The sequence below is a fragment of the Pseudorasbora parva genome, chromosome 7 (genome assembly GCF_024679245.1).
Source record: "Pseudorasbora parva isolate DD20220531a chromosome 7, ASM2467924v1, whole genome shotgun sequence".
Taxonomy (NCBI): Eukaryota; Metazoa; Chordata; class Actinopteri; order Cypriniformes; family Gobionidae; genus Pseudorasbora; species Pseudorasbora parva.
The window spans coordinates 42,872,761-42,889,445 of NC_090178.1; the positions used below are offsets into that span (position 1 = coordinate 42,872,761).

At 39.7% G+C, this 16,685-nt stretch overlaps 1 protein-coding gene and 1 pseudogene across 1 annotated transcript in view; both read left to right on the top strand.

Moving 5' to 3' along the window:
• rprd2b (regulation of nuclear pre-mRNA domain containing 2b) overlaps positions 1–16,685 on the top strand; it is a 52,347-nt gene that overhangs the window by 33,301 nt on the left and 2,361 nt on the right. The window contains exons 2-8 of the mRNA XM_067449256.1: positions 10,364–10,493; positions 10,571–10,770; positions 11,694–11,746; positions 11,851–11,977; positions 12,061–12,236; positions 15,975–16,260; positions 16,357–16,656. Of these exons, the coding sequence (XP_067305357.1) occupies positions 10,364–10,493; positions 10,571–10,770; positions 11,694–11,746; positions 11,851–11,977; positions 12,061–12,236; positions 15,975–16,260; positions 16,357–16,656 (1,272 nt within the window). The remainder of the gene's footprint in view (positions 1–10,363; positions 10,494–10,570; positions 10,771–11,693; positions 11,747–11,850; positions 11,978–12,060; positions 12,237–15,974; positions 16,261–16,356; positions 16,657–16,685) is intronic.
• On the top strand, positions 9,216–9,332 carry LOC137083968 (5S ribosomal RNA; annotated as a pseudogene).

Below are 16,685 nucleotides of genomic sequence, written 5' to 3' on the forward strand. Positions count from 1 at the left end.
CAGAAAAAAAACAAGTTTTTTTTTGTTTGTTTTTTTGCCATATCGCCCAGCCCTACGATGTTCTTCATTGGCTGCCTGTGAACATCTACTTTGACCCGCCCTCAAACACTAGTTGTAGTTGAGCCCTGGAAAAGTTTGGTTTGTGGAAGATGTTGTTTTCTTTGCTGTGAAAGCAAATTCACTTAGCATTCGCTTCCAAATAAGGATGAGGACTTGCGCTCAAATTTATAGGGTAAAACTGATGCCATCATTATTGTTTGTATCACTGCAAGTGCTGAGATAGATCCAGAGCTGGAAATCAGATGGTAATGGGTGTTTCGTTTCTGACATGCGCTGTAAGTGGTAGACCAGACGGCCATCTGACCAATCATTTTGATAGAAAGGTGATGCTGCAAAGTATTTTTTTTTACCTTGAATGCTGTAAACTTATTGTAGGAGACTCCAAAAGAATATTAAGAACCTTTAAAATAGCATGGTAGGGCACTTTAATGGATGCCTGTAGGTTTTGTGCCAAAATGGTCTGGTATTCATGTGGCACTAGGGATGTCACTATCGGTACTGAAATAAATAAAAAAACGTGTCAATATCAGCATTTCTGTAGTACCGACTCATGAGTATATCCAGTACCCGCAGCTGCGTTCAGTCGCTTCTGTGCAGGGCTCTAGACTGTAGCCGATTATTTACTAGTGTATGTGAATATTAAACTGCAAAATACTATTTAGATACTACTCCTGCATGTTCAGCTATTCTGTGTGAATGACAGGTGCCGATGCTCGTGCGCGCACGTAACGCTCGCTGTCTTTGTAATCGCTGCGAACTGCCGTGTGTCTCTGTTAAATGATAAATGGACTGCATTTATATAGCCCTTTCAACAGACCCTATAGCCATCCAAAGTGCTTTACATATTGCCTCACATTCATACATTCATTCATACACTGACGGCAGTGTCTGCCATGCCCCGCCCACCAACTCATCGGATCACTAGCAGCAATAAACATGCTGAAGAAGATATCAAGATATATTGAAGAAGAACACAATCGCTGCATAAGCTTCCTTTAGATCCTAATATTAGGAATGTGATACTTAATTAATTTTTTTATATGTAATAGTTAGTCCCGGGGCTTTGTGTTCTCCAGACGGGCTACCAAAATGTACGCCCGTCGGCAGAAATAAAATTTCTCTCTTGAGCCCTGTGGTCGAGAGAATCATTCCAAATCATCCCGCTTTTAAATCAATCCCTCCCTCATGTGAACTGAACTGAGAAGGAGAGCTGAAGCTCATTAAATATGCAAATCTTCTCCAATCCTAGCCATGGGCGATTACTTCCAAATCTCCAGTGTGTCACGCCCATCAAAACCCAGCGTTCAGGAGAGAGCCTCAAAACCAGTGTAGAAAATAACCTATTACTTATTAGTTATGATGTTTTTTTTTTTTTATGTAAAAACCACACGAACGTCATTCGTTGACCTCAGACAACCGTATAATAATAAAAAAAAGCCGGTTCATGACAAATACAAAAATAAAAGAAATAAAAAAAAAAAAAAACATTTTGCAGTGGTACCGAAATTGGTACCGAGGACTAGGGATGTCACATTTTTCAATATAATAATGAAACGTTCGGTACGGCATTCACGGTTCAATACACGCTTGTGAATTGCGGTTTTCTCAATTATAAATTATGATATTTAGTATGATATACTATACGATGATATTGCATTATTTAGGGGGCCATTTTTATCTTGAACTTAGTTTAGACCCTGGTCCCTGCGGTCAAAACACAGAGTACCATCCCAAAGTTCCTAGTTCCTGGGGAAAGTTCCTACGGTGGAACTGCAGCTTATGTCGTAGGTCTTTCAAATACTCAGGAGATCACGAGTGGAATAATTCATTCGATAGTTGGATATTAGCTTGTTTTAGTGATGAATTTGTATTTGTATTGTATAGATGTTTAATTGTGATTCTGCAAATGTGGAAACTTATTGTAGCTTATATATTATAGTATGCAATAGGGCTGCACAATATTGGAAAAAAATTACATTGCGATATTTTTTCCCCCAACGATATATATTGCGATATTGAGAGCCATCAATCCAGGCTGAAGTCAATAATTATTATTCGGTGATATTACGAAATGTTGGAAAGTATGCGCAAACATGAAACTAAGCAGGTGACCGTCTTAATGAGTGAGTCACTGAGTCGTTCATTCAAACGATTCATTCAAACGCTGAATCGTTCACACTTGTTGCTATGAGTAAGACGTGTTACGGGTCTGCTGTAAATGATTTTCACTGCTGAAATAGAACAACAACACTAAATATTGCATCTAAAATGTAAGTGAGTAAGCGAATGTTAATTAGTTGTTTATGGAACTGTCATATGAAATCAGTGTCATTTTCAGTTGGGATGGTGTTCAGGAAAACGTTCGAGTGTTGTGATTTCTCCTCGAGAGGCTGCACGATTATTCGACCTTATTATCATCAGTTCATTATATATTATTATCCACAATTGATCGCCACTTACACTAAATTAATGCACAAACATTCTTGCATTTTGGTGATTCGCTAGTTATTTTTTGTTTTAATCAGGCTCTTGTCTGTCAGTCAAGTAAAATTCTCTTTCAAATTCTCATTTTCCCACATGTCCCGGACAAGCGTTAATGTCGAGCCCTGTTTTGTATTCGTCGTAAAGATCTTTGTGGTGCCGTTTTAAGTGATCAGACAAATTGGTGGTGTTTTCTTGTTTTGTGGCCACAAGACACTCCATGCAAAGTACCTCTTTTTGTTCAACGTCCTCCTTTATGTAGCCGAAATAGTCCCAAAAAGATGATTTCTGGTACAAACCTTTTTTTTTTTTCCTCTTCGGATTCTCTTCGTCACGCATTTTAGCAGTGAATGTTTAGCAGTGAGCAGCGGCACTATGAGCGGCACAGCGAACCAATCACTGTGCATGCATGAGGGACGTGCATGTCACTCCAGCAACAAACTCGTGTTTACTGTGTGCTACCGTTCTCTTAATACACCATGGGCTAATGTTCCGGCGATGTGACTATCGCAAGCGCACATCGCGATGTCGATGTTAAAACAGAATATCGTTCAGCCCTAGTATGCAATGCCAATGTAACCTATAACTAGAGGGGAAGTTTGTTCTTTACATCAAGCCTGGTTACACTTTATATTTGTGATAGTCTGATTTTATTTTAGATTTTGGCTTCCAAAGATTATAATATTTATGTCTAGCGCAACTTAATTCAACTTCCCTTTGCAGCAGTAGCCTACGCTCTCATTTCTCCACAAAACTCAAACGCAATGACAGAATCAGCACGATCAGTGATTTGTTGTAAAATACAGTCTAGCTACTGTTGGTAAATTGTGGGATGCGTTTAATAATAAAAAGAGCGATTAAAAGCACAAAAATGTACACAAGAGGTTGTGACCAAGACGGCACGCTCTCCGAAACAGCCCGCAACGAGACGATCAAATTACCCTTTTGGTTTCATACTCGCGTCTAAACGATCAATGTACAAAAACATCTATGTGAAAATGACCGGCTTGGAGAGTCTCTTAAACACAACAAGTTTGTGTCTAAAATGGATGTAGTTATTATAGATATAGTTGGGAGAAAATATAGTGATATAGATCTATATAGATCAGTCTGCTTTTGGGGATACATTTTGAAAATGGGTTAGATTGTTTTGTGCTGGGATCACCACTGTAGTTTTGACCAATAATGCGGTCTCTAAACCGTTTAACATCTCTAGGAGTTGTCCGCAAGGAAGTCTATCACCTTTATTATTTCCCTTGCAATAGAACCTTTGCCATAGCGGTGAGGATGCATAGTAACATTTATGGAATCTGAGAAGGTCACTTGGAACATAAAATAGCATTATTTGCTGATGATGTAATTTTGCTCCTGAAAAACCTGAGCGGCTCTGTCCCTGGACTTCTAGATCTAATTGAAACGTTTGGGAAAATATCTGGATATAAAGTTAACCATTCAAAATCATCTATAATGTTACTTAATGAATCAGAAAGGGAAAATAGCCAGGGGTATGCTTCTACCTTCAAATCACCAGATAATTTCACATATCTGGGTATAAAAATTGTCCCTGAGGTGAATAAGATTGCACAGATCAATTATGACCCCACACTGGAAGCTACTACCTCACTAGTAGAACGTTGGACATCTTTACCCATCTCAATGATTGGCAGGATAAATATTCTAAAAATGAATATACTCCCTACATTTCTCTACTTGTTCCAGAATATCCCCTTACCCCCTCCATCATACTTATTTACTAGAATTAAGAAATTGTTTACCAACTTTATTTGGCAAAGTAAACATCCCAGACTACGTCTATCTTTACTATACCTACCATTTGACAGGGGAGGCCTTAAATGTCCAAACATCCAATGGTATTATTGGGCAGCTCAGCTGCGATCAATTATGTTTTACTTTTCATCTGAAAGCCCTCCTGCATGGATGGATTTAGAATCCTGTTCTACTACACCAAGATTACCTTTGCAATTGTACCTGTATTCAGCAGACCACAAATACCTGAGAAAAAATACAGATAACCCTATTGTATTGAACTTGATCTATATTTGGTTTAATTCATGTACATTTTTACATTTAAACCCCTCCTGGTCACGTTTTAGTCCTGTTTGGGGTAATTTTCGGTTTAAACCAGGGAAATATGATGCTGGATTTCGGATGTGGGCTGAAAAGGGGCTGAGGAAAGTGCAAGATATGTACAGTAAAGATGAAGTTTTTATGTCCTTTGCAGTAATATCAACCAAATATGATATACCAAATTTTTTTCAAATATCTTCAGCTAAGAAGCTTTATATCCTCATCTCAAAACCATTCATTAGATATCCCTGTCATTTCCCCATCAGAGGCAGTAGTTACAGGTAGGGCTGCCCCGACTAAAGATATTCCTAGTTGAATAACACTCCTGCATTTTAGCGATTAGTCGAATAATCATTCATTTATGATATTATTTAAAAAACTTGCGTATAAGGAAAGGTATAGTCCAAGTTGAAGTTTAACACTTCCATATGACAGAAAATGCTAAAGCATGATATTAGCGCGTTCAAACTAAAAATGAAGTGCTTAAAACAGAATAGTAAAGCGTTTAAAGTATACAGCACTTACAGACACAAAAATCAGTGGCCGGAACGTTATAGGCTAAAAATAACATTAAAAACAGCAATCAGACTGCCTGCGCATTTTAATAATTTATTATCAAAAATGCAAACTGTAACAGTTACATGTCCAAAAAAAAAAATAGTTTTGAATAAAATAAAATAAAATTTGTTCTTTAAAATAAATTTAAAAAACATATTATAGCCTAACTTAGGCCTAGTACAACACAAGTAGCCTACTGTAGCAAAAACGCTGTTTGGTATAAAAATACAGTGGAAAATTAATATACTTTTTATATTGTTCAAAAGGAAAATTAACAAAAACGAACAATTTAATAAATGCACATGGCACATGGCACAACACCAAAACTTAGAATAAAAAAAGAAGGCGGCAAACCAATCAACAGCCAACAAGTGTTTGATTAAATTGTTTAGAACAACTATATTTAAGACAAAATGTGGAACGAATAATTTAAAGAACACTAATACAGATCAAAAATATCAGAGCAAAGCCGCAGACTGCCGTTAAGAAGACAGATGAGTCTTGAACTGAATCAACAAATTGCAAACATCAGACTAATTTTTCTTACAGAATAAAAAAACAACTTCTGCATTTTATAAAAAAGAATAAATAAAAAGAATATGTATTTATTTATTTGTATACCCTACCCGTTATAAAAAATACCTAGCCTACAAAAAGGAAACGTTACTACTTACATGTTTTAAATGATAAGACATATTCGATGTTGACGCGTGATAGACAAATGTTTGCCTGTGGAGTTTGCAAACAGCCTTTTTAGGGTCGTCCTTCGACTTTTCAAAATGATCCCACACTTTGGACTTTTTTCCTGACATAATTATTAGCATCAGCCAGACACCTCTCCACAAGTGTGCTTTGGTATACCGCGAGGCACAAGGTCTTGTTGACCGATCGTTGTTTGATGTCATGTCATACTCCGTCTGCAGTGTGTGTGCGGTGCGTGTTGCGTTGCGTATGCGGTGCAGGATCCGCACGCCCTGTTGTGCTTTCACATAGGCTATGCTGCGTTTGTAGTCCGCAACTGATCCGCTGTTGCATACCACAAACAGCATTTATTCATTATTTTTTAATTTAAAATCCAAAAGTTGTTACTGAACATGGCTCGTCAGAATTGCTATTTTCTTTGTTTACACTTTCATAGAAGTCAGTAAGGTATACTAGCCTTCATTTAAACAACATTTTATTAAATTCATTAATTCATATTTATATAGCCTAGTACTTTAGATTTAGCTCACACAAGTGGCAAAACATTTAAACATAGGTTATAGCCAAAAATCACAAACATTTTAAATTAGAAACTATTCAAAAACAGCATCAAAAAATAGACTCTGTAATAAAACGATCGTCGCACTGCTGCATGACCGCATCCGCGTGCAGTGTGAAAGCTGTAATCCTTTAACATGAGTATGGAAAAAAATACGCACCGCACACGCACTGCAGACGGAGTAGCTATGTGTGAAACGGGCGTGACTGCGCAGCCCCTGATTGCATAATTTTTTCACGTGATTTTTTTTTTTTTGTGACTAACCACCTAATGAAAATGTATTCGACCAAGCCCTCTTCATATCGACTAACGTTTAGTATGACTTGTTTGTGTCTGGGTCTGATGAATCCTCAGAATCCATGCTAAGATTATGGAAAGAAGATATAGATGACGAAATATCTCGTGAAGATTGGAATGAGGCATGTAAAACAAGAGCTGCTCCTGGCGAGCTGGATGGCGCCTTACATGGCTGACACAGCCGTTGGTGTATGAATGGGTGAATGTGAGGCAAAAATGTAAAGCGCTTTGGATGGCCATAGGGTCTTTTAAAAGCGCTGTATAAATGCAGTCCATTTACCATGGAAGAAGGCTCAGATGCAGACAGTCAACAGTAGCTTGAAACTCATACAGTTCAAATGGCTGATGCGTACATATATAACTCCTGTGAAGTTGCACAAATTTAATGATAACTCCTGATACCTGCATAAAGTGTAATGAGGAAAGAGGTGCACTGTACCACTGTATATGGGAATGTGTGAAAGTGAAACCCTTTTGGCAGGGTATTACTGATATCATAGAGGAAATTCGATCAAAAAAACTACCACTGGATCCTAAGCTGTTTATCCTGGGTATATATCCCATCAGCCCCCTCTTACGGAGCAAAGAGGTCCGATTCATATGTGTATTTTACAAGCTAAACGTATAATTGCGCTTAATTGGAAAAATATCAATGAGCCAAGAATTGGAATGTGGATTAAAGAAATGTCATCAAATATGTCATTAGAAAAATAACGCACATTGTCAAAAACAAACAAAATGCTTTTGAAGATGTATCGAGACCTTTTACTAACTTCTTAAGGCACAATGTTAATGTTGGTAACCTGTTACAAGAAGAAGCTTTGAGGGAGTAGGGTAGCATCAAGATCTTCTGCATTGAGCTGTGAAACGATCTCTACCTGACTTAAGTATGTCTAAAAGGATTTGGATCAATCCCGTCTGACCGATACCTGGTCCGGCAAATAACAGCGGATCGGAGCTGATACCGATACTGAATATTGGATCAGTGCATCCATAAATACATTGAGACATAGCTAAATCTACTGTACAACAGTTGCCTAATATATTTCTGTAAATTTCTTTAAGTTAAGCCAATCTTTTATTTTGACGGGTTGCCATGAAGACCTTTGAGTGTCTGTTCATGATATGATCGTTTCCTCAAGTGAAATGGTAAATGCTCATGAAGTGACTCAGAGTGGAGTTTATGAATTTTGTGTCCATGTCCTCCTAGTGACACGGCAGAGGTTAAAATGACTGTGTGCGTGTGTGCATGCTGTGCCATTCATTTACACGGAAACACAGAACATGGAGGACTTGAATGTGGAGGATTCATACATGAGGTCTGGACTTTGACTGGGCCATTGCAACACCTTCATTATTACTTTTTTCAACCATTGTGTTTTAGATTTGCTGGAGATCGTCAGATTATTGTCCAGTTGCATGACCCAATCTTTGCAAAATTTTAGCTGTCGGACAGATGGTCTCACATTTGACTCTAGAATACTTTGGTATACAGAGGAGTTCATGGTCGACTCTGACTGAGGTGTGCAAGCCCTGTGGCTACAAAACAAGCCCCAAATCATCACCCCTCCTCCAGCATGTTTGACTTTTTGTATGAGGTGTCTGTGCTGATGTGCTCTTTTGGTTTTCGCCAAACTTGGCACTGCGCATTATGGCCAAACATCTCCAGTTTGGTCTTGTCTGTGCAAAGGACATTTTTCTAGAAGTCTTATGGTTTGTTCAAATGCAACTTTGCAAACCTAACCTTTTTTTTTTTTTTTAAAGAAGAGGCTTTCTCCTGGCAACTCTTCCAAAAATGTCATACTTGACCCATCTTTTTCTAACTGTACTGTCATGAACTTTTACATTTAACTTAGGCCTGTAGAGTGTGAGGTGTAGTTCTTGGGTTGTCTGCAATTTTTCGGAGCATTACACAGTCTGATCTTGGGGTGAATTTGCTGGGACGTTTACTCATGGGAAGATTGGTGTCTGTTTTAAATGTCTTCCACTTGTGAATAATCTTCCTCACTGTAGAATGATGGACTTGAAATAGTTTGGAAAAGGGAATCATTTTTCAGCTTTTTTGGTTCCTTTTCACACCACACTGATTGCTTTGGTCTGAATCAGTTGAAACGAACCAAAACGCAGGCTCGTGACAACATCCACATCACTCATTGGCCATGGCATATTTCTTAAACTGCTTTTCGATTGGTCAGAATTGACGTGTGGGAAAATTCCAACAGAAGAGGCAACGCCAGCAAACTATATAACAATGGAGAGGCGACTGCGTGGGCTGGTTTTGTCCCTGGCCATATCTGCATGAGGAGTGCATCGACTCCAATGCGAATCCACTTTCCCGGTGGCGCGATAATCAGTCTAGATTATCCTCTGCCGTCTAAAGTCGCACACAAATACATGTGCAACGAGCGCATCGTTAGAAAATGTTTTCAGTGCCCCTAGAAATATTGTTTCCCCCATGTGATCCATGTGAGCCAGCAGCCATATCACCCTGTAGCCCAAGACTGGTTTCCCACTGAAGCTAAGCAGGGCTGAGCCTGGTCAGTACCTGGATGGGAGACCAACTGGGAAAACCAGGTAGCTGCTGGTAGAGGTGTTAGTGAGGCCAGCAGGGGGTGCTCACCCTGTGGTCTGTGTGGGTCCTAACACCCCAGTATAGTGATGGGGACACCATACTGACAAAGAGCACCGTCTTTCGGATGAGACGTTAAACCGAGGTCCTGACTCTCTGTGGTCATTAAAAATCCCAGGATGTCTTTCGGAAAAAGAGTAGGGGTGTAACCCCGGCATCCTGGCCAAATTTGACCATTGGCCCCTGTCCATCATGGCCTCCTAATAATCCCCATATCCTGATTGGCTTCATCACTCGGTCTCCTCTCCACCAATCAGCTGGTGTGTGGTGAGCGTTCTGGCGCAATATGGCTGCCGTCGCATCATCCAGGTGGATGCTGCACATTGGTGGTGGTTGAGGAGATTCCCCCTTCTATGTAAAGCGCTTTGAGTGCCTTGAAAAGCGCTATATAAATTGAACGCATTATTATTATTATCCTCCCTGAAACCACAAAAGGTTATGTTGCTTTTTCCTAGCGCAAAACAAGGACATGATAACCCAGGTCTAAATCACCTTTGTTTATGCTTAAGTAATATTTTGTTTATTATCTGTATTTTCACATAGACCTACACGTTGTTTTCATGTGATACTTTAGAATTCTTTGATTTATTTTTTGTGATTATTTTTATTTTTTATTGGGAAAGGCATGTTTTTATTGCTGTTTTGCATTTAACAATAAAAAAATGTTTTAAAATGTGTGTCTCTGTCAGTTACTGCCTTTTATGCAGTAAAATCTGTATAAATTAGGTTCGTAAAAAAACACAAAAAAACCCCCACTGCGGTAATACCGCATATCCCGCTATTGAGCCACCCATAATAACCGCAAGGGAAATTTCTTAACTGTGACAGCCCTAGTTGTTTGAGGTGAGCCACTGACTTGACTTGAGACTTGCTTTTGACTTGAAGATGTGTGACTTGCTACCACCTCTGATATGCTCATCCTTTCTCATTTATGTTAGTTGCAGTCTAATAACAAAACTTTTCCCCATTTTCTTTTTGTTCTTTTGCAGCGGATGCCAACCACAGGCTAAATCTCTTCTACGTTGCTAATGATGTCATTCAGAACTGCAAAAGGAAGAACGCTATCATTTACCGAACCACCTTCGCTGATGTGCTACCAGACGCCGCCCTGCTGGTCAAGTTAGTAAACCGTGTGTGTGTGAATAAGTGATTTAATACAGAATTGCATTCTGTGCTGACTCTCTGTGTGCTTGTAGGGACGCTAAAGTGTGCAAGTCAGTGGAAAGGATCTTCAGTATTTGGCAGGAGAGGAACGTTTATCCTGAGGAGCTGATCTCTGAGCTGAAATCCAATCTGCAGAAGAGAGAGAAAGACAAAGAGAAAGAAAGAGAGAGAGAGAAAGAGAAGGAAAAAGAGAAAGAAAAGGAGAAAGTGAAAGAGCAACCCCCTCCTCCTGGTAAGTTTGAGCAGGATGACATACACATGACAAATCAGTTATTATCCGGAGTGTGTGTGGAAAAACGGGGATGTACTGAAATGTCTCTGTGAATAAATACAATGTGCGATCTGTGTTAAGAGAGCACATACACGAAATATGGGCATCAAATATATACAATCCCACGTATGTCACCGCAATAATCTTTACCTTAATTACAATTAGCATCATCAAAATGTTACTTAGCAAGACGCTGGTTTGCTTTATCCAGCCAAGAAATGTTGTTTGCATATCATCTGGCCATGCATCGGTGGGATGTTTTGAGGCTCAGTTCAGTCCCAACTTCTAAAATCAGCTAACTGCAGTACGTAAATGATGCAATTTTACCTGCTTCAGTAATTTATTTGCATTAAAATATTTTAAAGCATTAATAATTTAATTAATCTCAATCCGCTGACAGCCCTATATAAAATGTTTTGATTATTTAGTATAACACATTTTAAAATTTCTGTCTTGCATTAAGTTGCAATTTCTTGTCTAGTTCTTTAAATTCTATAAATTGTATTGTTTACCCTTTTTGCCATCTAAAATACTTTTTGCTTTAATAGAATTTAAAGTCAATAAACAAACAAGCAAATAAAACATTATTTGATAGGTTTGTATTGAAAAAAAATTGGTTTGTATTTGTCATTGTAATAAAGCCCATAACAAATGACTGAAATGACCTTCAGTAATTGACATTATTTAAATGTATTTGAAATAGAAAGTGATTAAACAAATGTATTTACGGCACTATTCCCAAACACTGATTGTAATATGTTTGTTGTGGCCGAATATAAATGAAGTGCGCATATGTTAACAAATAGCTATCCAATAAATAACAATGCAAAGGGTCCAAAAAATAATTTGACCATGTATTGTTTGTATTTTTCCTCTTTCTGCAGCCCCAACCAACCCCAAAACTGCTCTGAAGTCTAAAATTGTTGCAGAGTTTGTTGTGAGTCATAATCTATCTATAGGTTTAGTCGTTTTCCTGCCTCTTTAATTATTAGATTAATAATTAAACACAAAAATAATCTCTTGTCTTAATCTCTTTGTCAGCCACATGAATTTGTGGAGCGGTTAATGTCATACAAGCACTCAATGGATGAGAGTGATTTGAGAGAGAAGCAGTTAGCTGCTCTCAGGGTGGACGTCTGCAGCACTGAGGCCCTCAAGAGGTTAAAAGGTAATGACATACCTCCAAAAAATTCCACTATATAACTGTGGAAGAACAAGCTTTTCAAAATATCTCTTTCCTTACATCCACAGATAAAGCAGGAGGGAATAAATTCTCAAAGGACTTTGAGGAGGGAAGTACAAAGCTGCAGGAATTTGTGACATTCCTGGAGGGCCAGATGAAGGCAGGACCCCCTCTGCTGGAGACACTGGGAAACGCAGACATTTTTTATGAGATGCAGTACAAAGAGGTCAAAATTGTTGCCAATGTGAGTCAACAACTCTGTACTAGTTTGTTCACATTTTTGTGAACACGCTTGCTTTGGCAAACACCACTTATTAAAAATTGAATGAGCACTTCTGTTCATCAACCAAGCTGGTGTCAAGTGACTGATGCCAGTGTCAAAATGCTAAATATTGTTTCTCTCTTTCGCCTTCCCTTACTCCATAATAAGAGATTCAAAAACATCCCTTCTTTGGCTGTCTGCATGTTCCTGGGTGGGAATGGGTTAGGGCTGGGATAAACGATTATTTTTTAAGTGATTAATCTAGCGATTATTTTTACGATGCATCGATTAATTTTTCCTGTCCGATTCGGTTTCGATTATCGATTATCTCCCCATTAATTGCATAATAGCAATTTATACATGTTGATTTAATTATCTGAATGAAAAAACGAATTTCTTAACATTGCAATATATGTTTATTGCTCTTAAAATTCCAAAGTAAGACTATACAAGAGCAATGCATTCAATAAAACCTTGAAAACATAAAGTACACACACACACACACACACAAATAAATAAGTATAAACCAACAACAAAGAAACACAATATATGATTTTTCTATGTATGCAACTCAGCCTACAGGCTATCCCCATCGATTAAATATCAACAAGTTGGTTAATCAAATCCAGGGACACACTGCAAGCGTGAGCGTCTCGGCTGCGTGACGTGTCCGTTTTTGTTTCGGTTCCCATGTTAACAGGTTGGAGTTTGCACACTGCCTGTGACGCGCGGAAAACGTGTGCTTGCTAGAAATAGAAGAGCGCCTATTTTTCCCGCATTTTGGAAGCGTCTCCAGGCAAAATAGAATAGGAAAAGATGTTTATATATCATTTTGACACGAATACATATTATTAAATGACATTTTCATGTTTGAAAATCTGTAGGTTTACATAAATGCAGATATAGGCCTAATTGTAATTATTTTACAATTATCGATTTTGAAATATTGCAACTGTCAATACAGAATGAAATATTCTGTAGCCTATTTTGCCCTCAATACCATATATGTGGCTACTGCAGGCGTTGTCTTGGCTGTATCAATAGGCTATTTATGTTTAACATTAAGAATAGGGCTTCCCTCCGCATCAATAGCAGCAGCAGCGCCGCGTCAGACACGCTTCTAGTGTGCAGAGGCAGAGAAAACGCCACGCAGCCCCGTGGCTGACACGCAACAGAAACGCCAAGCGCATCCGCGGCATGACAGTGAAAACAGTTACATGTAGAGTGCATTACGGGCACCAAAATTCTGTTTAAAGCCGGAATAGTCCTGGGATGAAACTGTGCTCACTTAGAGGATGGATACCCTCGGTCACATCAGCGCGATTAGACATTGAACATTTCAAATTTAAAACAGCTTATTATGTAGGTAGCCAATGTGCCCGATGCTTTCACTCGATGCAAACGTTTGTTTTTGTGATTAAAATACATAAAATATTCCCAAAACATCTGTCTTCCTGTGTGCAGAAATTTGTTTTTGTAGCCGTGACAACAAAACGCGTGCGCGCACGGAGCAAGCGCTCTTAAAGGGTCATGAAACCCCAAAACACTTTTTTTTGAGATGTAAACAGATATGTATAGGCTGCACATCACTGAAAACACTAAGGGTACTCATTAATGGTATTCATATGTGAAAATAGTCATTTTTGCATTTTTCAGAGCGATTTCTGTCTTCCGGTTTGAAAAGCTTAGTCGGAGCAACGTCACAAATGCTGACGTCGGCACGGCCTTTTCGGCCCAAGTATGGACTGCTGGGCACATGCTGACGTCGACCGCTCCGAGCGATTCTCGATATATATTCATGACATAAAGCTCATTCAGTCCAATCCCTGCGCTGTAGTATGCATACAAGATAATTTAGTTAATATGCATGAGACAGTCACTTCTGTCAGGCTCGTCTTCCATCATTATTGTAGAGATATGGTGGGGAAGTTTTGGAAGCAGCGTGCGGAAAAGTCACGGAGGAAAGCTAGGCGTTGTGCTGATACGAAGTAACCGAGCGAGCTGTAACCGGCGCCGTCTGTGGAAGCCTTTGCTACAAAGGCTCGGTAAAGTAAAATTCCCCTGAGGAATCGCACGCCGAACCTGCAAGCGTTGACTATCTATGTCAGGAGTGCAAAATAACCAATCTGTAATCTGTAGGCTATTGAACAAAAGCCACGTCCTCTCCGTTTTATTTGTCGTCACAGCCATGCACTAAACCGCATGTGTTCGGGCTCTTAGTGAAACAGCGTGCTGCATATTTGGACAGATATAGATTTAGCTGCCGAGTGATAGACAGCGCGGATCGTCACGGCAACCCAGCGCGCGTCGCTCTGCTTCAGATGCGCGGTCGAGACTAGCCTCAAACCCCTTCGCTTTTACCCCGATCTAGAATTACACATCTCTATCACATCGCATGTTGGGTGGTTCACGTTCTCTTATCACGTCGGCGCGTTGTTCATCTTGCCAAACAGCGTGCATATTTGGACAAATATAGTTTTATCACGTTTGCAAAATATTTCGTCATGCAGAATAACATTTATTTTCATTTCTCACTGAATTATGCTGGTTTGAACTTTGAAGAGCTGAATGATTTGCGATCTCTGCTGCACGCCACTCATAGCTCTCTCATTCGCTGTACTCATCCCTCATTTAATCTCTCTGTGGTAAACAATGCCAACGTGAACCAAGAACATGTCTCAGAACCCCTGTAACTGCTGCTGTTGGTATCGCTAAACTTAATGCACCTACTGACACTCCCCTATTTATGCAAACATTCCCTCTTTCCACACAATACCATCCCACCTTTTCACAGTCGACCACTCCCCTTTTAACAAGCCTTTTCAAATCGAAGGTGTGAAAAAACACCGCTGCAGCAAGGGGGTTTCATGACCCTTTAACACAGACGTGCATGCCTGTGTTAAGAGCGCTAGTTGCTCCATGCACGCCACGCGCCAACCCCATGGACTGTGGCGAAACCCGCAAGCCTTGCACTTCTGAAAGTCTGAGGAGCCACTCGTGTTGCTACCATAGATATACATAATAAATATTTATTATACATAATATATATACTTAGATATAGATATACATAATTAATATACTTACTTACATAATTTATTTTATTATGTATATCTATGGTTCTATACTACTCTCCGGCGCCGCCATCTTTATTTTGAGTCTGACGAATCGTTATTCGGAGTCTGTTATCGATGACGTTGACGCGTTGTCCCAGCCCTAGAATGGGTCTGTCCTGTGGGGTCCTCACTCGCTCGACTTTTAGCGAGGTATGCCTTTCTAGATGGAGGTCAATAAGACCATTCCTTTTACTCCATATGAGTTCCTCTCTCTCCCCTGTTTGGGAAATGAGTGGGAATATAAAAGGCCTGCTTGAGAGAACACAAGTTCTATATTGTCTACCCCACAAAGTCCAAGGCATCCCCACATCTAATCTCCACCACTGGATCGCCACAACAGACTTTGAGGATAAGAAAGCACCTCAAAAGATGTTTCATTTAATAAATACTCTTTAAAATAACATTTAACAACTCCCAAAAGACACATCCCAATTTACTAGATTTCTTTTTACTACCTTTTTGTTGGCCTGTTTAGACCCCCCCCCCCCCCTTCTTCGTTCAACATTCTGTTTGTATTTCATGAATAAAATGAAATTAATGCATCAATCCATTTATATAATGTGTCCTCACACTGTGCTTCTCTCAAACCCCTCACCACTTCTTGTAGGCTTATAAAGCTTTTGCCAATCGCGTGTGTAGCCTGAAACGTAAGCTGGATGCTCTGAAGGCCACACTGCCCAGTCTGGATGACTCTCCCATTCCGTCCCCTTCTGAGTATGCCCCGTCCCCCACTGGCTCAGAGTCACCCTTCCATGGAATGAATTCCAAGAGGAACACGGGCACGGGGGATGGAAACAGTGGGAGAGGCTTGGAGCAACAGAAGGACAACAGAGATATTGAGGACATGGACATGTCTGAGGAAGAAGAAACAACAGCAAATTCTGGAATCGTTGGTAAGAGAGCAGAGCAGAGGGGAGCAGTAATGTTAGTATGCTATGTAACATCACAAATGTAAGGTTTAACTGACACAGTTGTCCTTTGTCCTCTAGTTGATGAGAGAAAAGAAAAGTCAAGTCTTCCATCTGTGTCCAAGATAACAAATGCCTCCACAACAAAAAGCTCCCAGATCACTGCTTCTAAACCATCCCAGAGTTTAGCAAATCCCACAAAGACGGCGTCTGTGTCATCAACCAATCAAACACCTCCTGCAAACACCTCACCCATTGCAACCACGCCTGTACCAGCCCCTGTCGTTAGCCTCTCACCCCTGCCAGTGAACTTGGCCAATGTGGATCTGGGGAAGATCAGCTCCATTCTGAGCTCTCTCTCTAATGCAATGAAAACCACTGGTGAGTTGCTTTTGCAGAACGGGCTCCAG